This window comes from Apium graveolens, chromosome 4 (assembly GCF_009905375.1).
Source record: "Apium graveolens cultivar Ventura chromosome 4, ASM990537v1, whole genome shotgun sequence".
NCBI classification, from domain to species: domain Eukaryota; kingdom Viridiplantae; phylum Streptophyta; class Magnoliopsida; order Apiales; family Apiaceae; genus Apium; species Apium graveolens.
Genome location: NC_133650.1, coordinates 3574088 through 3577012, shown reverse-complemented (window position 1 = coordinate 3577012; position 2925 = coordinate 3574088). Strand labels below are relative to the sequence as shown.

Genomic DNA, 2925 nt, shown 5'->3' with positions numbered 1-2925 from the left:
TTAACTCAAAAATAGAAATTGTTTGAGGCATGGAAGACCTAAAAATTTTAGCACTCTGTATAAAGTTAATTCTAACTAAAATTATATTTATATAATTTTGTATATTACAGTGATTTTGCAGACCACAACATCGTGAAGTGCATCTCCCAGTTGTGCCTTCAGAATTGGCCTACTCCTGCGATTACGTGGGTCAACACACCTCTCACCCACAAGGATGCAGTTTGGGCTGAATTTCAGGTATGTTTAGGTGATTTCATTTATTTTAATTGTTACTATTAATGTATTATTGTGGAATACTTTTCTATCAATTTTTTTTTGTACTTGTAATATTTCTTAAAAAATAAAACAAGGTGTTTGTATTGCTCATATCTAAAATAAAAATACAACTCACTGTGGTAAAACTTGAAAAGTCATTTATATCTACACACAACTTATTACCAGAGGCCAATATTCATACTTAGTTATTACAACTCAGCTCACCTGTGAAGTGTATTCTTTGCGTGCAAGTAGGCCAGTATTCATAGTTAGTATAACTTTGTATAACAGCTTCACCCAACTTTCCATACTCCTAATATACACTATCAGCTGTCTAGTATTTATAGATAGCAGATGAACGAAACATATGCTAATTTTGAAGAAAGAATAAAAAATGATTATATACAACCACCAGAAAGCAAAGAAAACATAAGTAGAACCAGGTATCTTTTCGTAGAAAATTTATACATATATTACTCAACTGTCAAGTAACCAAGTATATCCTCATGTTTTAGATATTCTAAACTGAAGCAACAATGCATTAGTTTAATCATAGTATCCTCCACTTGAAACGCACACATTCACATGTTTAAAGGGATTACCGGTAAATATTATGTAGGTGGCACTTATTCTGGCTTAAACAAGTACATCGCTAACTATCCATTTCTTACATTGGTCTTTAGATAAACTTGTATAAAAAGAACCATTATATATACAATCCATTTCTTACATTGTAATTATATCATTTGGTAATTTCCTTTTTGCAGAAATGTTATAGGTGGGAGGACGAGCAGGGTTCTCTTATATCTACTATTTTTTGGGAGAAGTGTGCCGCTCGCACGAAAAACAACCTTGCCAAAGAAAGTCGGAAAGCCCCGATTAATGCTGGCATTAACCATCCAGATGAAAATGTAATGGAATATATGCATGAGTACAGTCCCTGGTGGTGTAGTGCTGATATATGGGAGGAGATGTGTAATCAATGGAGAAATGAAAAATGGTTGAAAAAGGGAAAGACAGCTTCAAGTAACAGATCTGCAAGTGGAGAGAAGGCTAAAGGTACCTACAAGGGAGGCAGTATCTCCCAATTGTAACATATGGCTACCAGGGTATGAATGAATAGTTTTAATATTTACCATCATAAATTCCAGATTTCACATGTTTATTACATTATAATCTTGGAAATATGTCTCGTACAGGAGTCTCAGTCTCAAGGTCCTATCAATTGGGTGGATGTGTATGTGAAAACTCGTGATGGCCTGTCTGAAGCTGCTACTATAGCGGTAACAAGATTTGATTTATTTTGTTTTTATTTTTTCCAAATTGAAGTTATTATTATTTATTATTGTATCGAATAGTAATGTAATAAGCAACAACATTTAGACTAAATTGGTAGCCCGAAATCAATTCAATATAACTTAAATATAAATATGACCTGGGATGTCACCTTCACTTGTCTTCACTAATACATCATGAATTAAATTTTGACGCATAGACTATCTTAACAACTAGCCAACCGATCTTAGAAAGCATTTTACATTTATTTTTAATTAGTTGTCCACAAAAATATTTAGGATATGTTAATAGTTTATATGCTGTATCCTAATATTTCTTACATATACACCAAACGTTGTTCTGTATATAAAAACAAGAATAATACGAACTAAATAAAATCTTAGTAACTTTTATTTTTATTTCTAGGTAAAAGAATATTTTAATTTTTAAGAGTCATTACCATATCAATGTACTTATTACTTTAATTTTTTATAGTATAGTATTGGCATCATTCATGTGTAATATGGTACTAATTTAATTTAATTGGTTAATCTTTAATATGTTGACAGGAGAAATATCGTCATTTATATGATGAGCGCTATCCTGAGGGCAATGAGCGTCCATATTTTGATCAGGACATATGGGAGATGACATCTGAAGTCAAGAAGAACTATGTCAAAGGTCAAGGACAACGACGATGCCCGTCCATTAGTGGCTCCTCATTTAGCACGCAGTCTGCACAGTCATCGAGCCAGCCAGTTATTCATACTCCTGCTGACTGTGTGAGGGCTATTTGTCGAGATCCCGAGCTTCTTCGTATACTGGGAGGCCATCTCAGAGCTTTGGATCCCGAGGAGCTAGCCCGTGCAGTGGCAGAGGTGAATGCATCACAACAAGGGGATGACTCTGAGGTATTTTATACAGTGAAGTTACATGAATTTCTGTTCTTTAAGTTCTTGAATGGCAGAGTTAGTTTGTTATACATTGTTGTTATCATGTAATGTAATATTCCTTTATTGTAATGTAATATTCCTTTATTGTTTTGTTAATTACAGGGAGCACATCGTGACGATCGTGATGAGGACTTTGGCGGATCTTCTTAGTGTGTCTCATCGGTCGCATTTATGTTTCTTTTGTACTAGAATTTGGTTGCATTTATGATATTTTGTACTTAGCCGATACTTGCACCTACGTTTGTCTTTTTCGTTTTTCCAAGATGATGTAAAAGTATTAAAATTTTTATATTAGTCCAAATTGGATTTCTGGATTCGAGTCATGAATATGCTTTGCGTGACAGATCGGTTATTTTATTGCAAGTTTATTAAGAAAACAGGTTTAAAATATTAGGAAATATGCTGAAATCACAAAAATTATTAATTTCTAAAAAAAAATTCA

General features: G+C 33.3%; 1 protein-coding gene across 1 annotated transcript; it reads left to right on the top strand.

Moving 5' to 3' along the window:
- Window positions 1–2083: 2083 nt before the first annotated feature.
- Window positions 2084–2716, top strand: LOC141716838 (uncharacterized). The gene is made up of 2 exons (XM_074519017.1): window positions 2084–2441; window positions 2586–2716. The coding sequence occupies exons 1-2, from the start codon at window positions 2178–2180 to the stop codon at window positions 2631–2633; spliced, it is 312 nt and encodes a 103-aa protein (XP_074375118.1). The 5' UTR covers window positions 2084–2177; the 3' UTR covers window positions 2634–2716.
- Window positions 2717–2925: the final 209 nt, after the last annotated feature.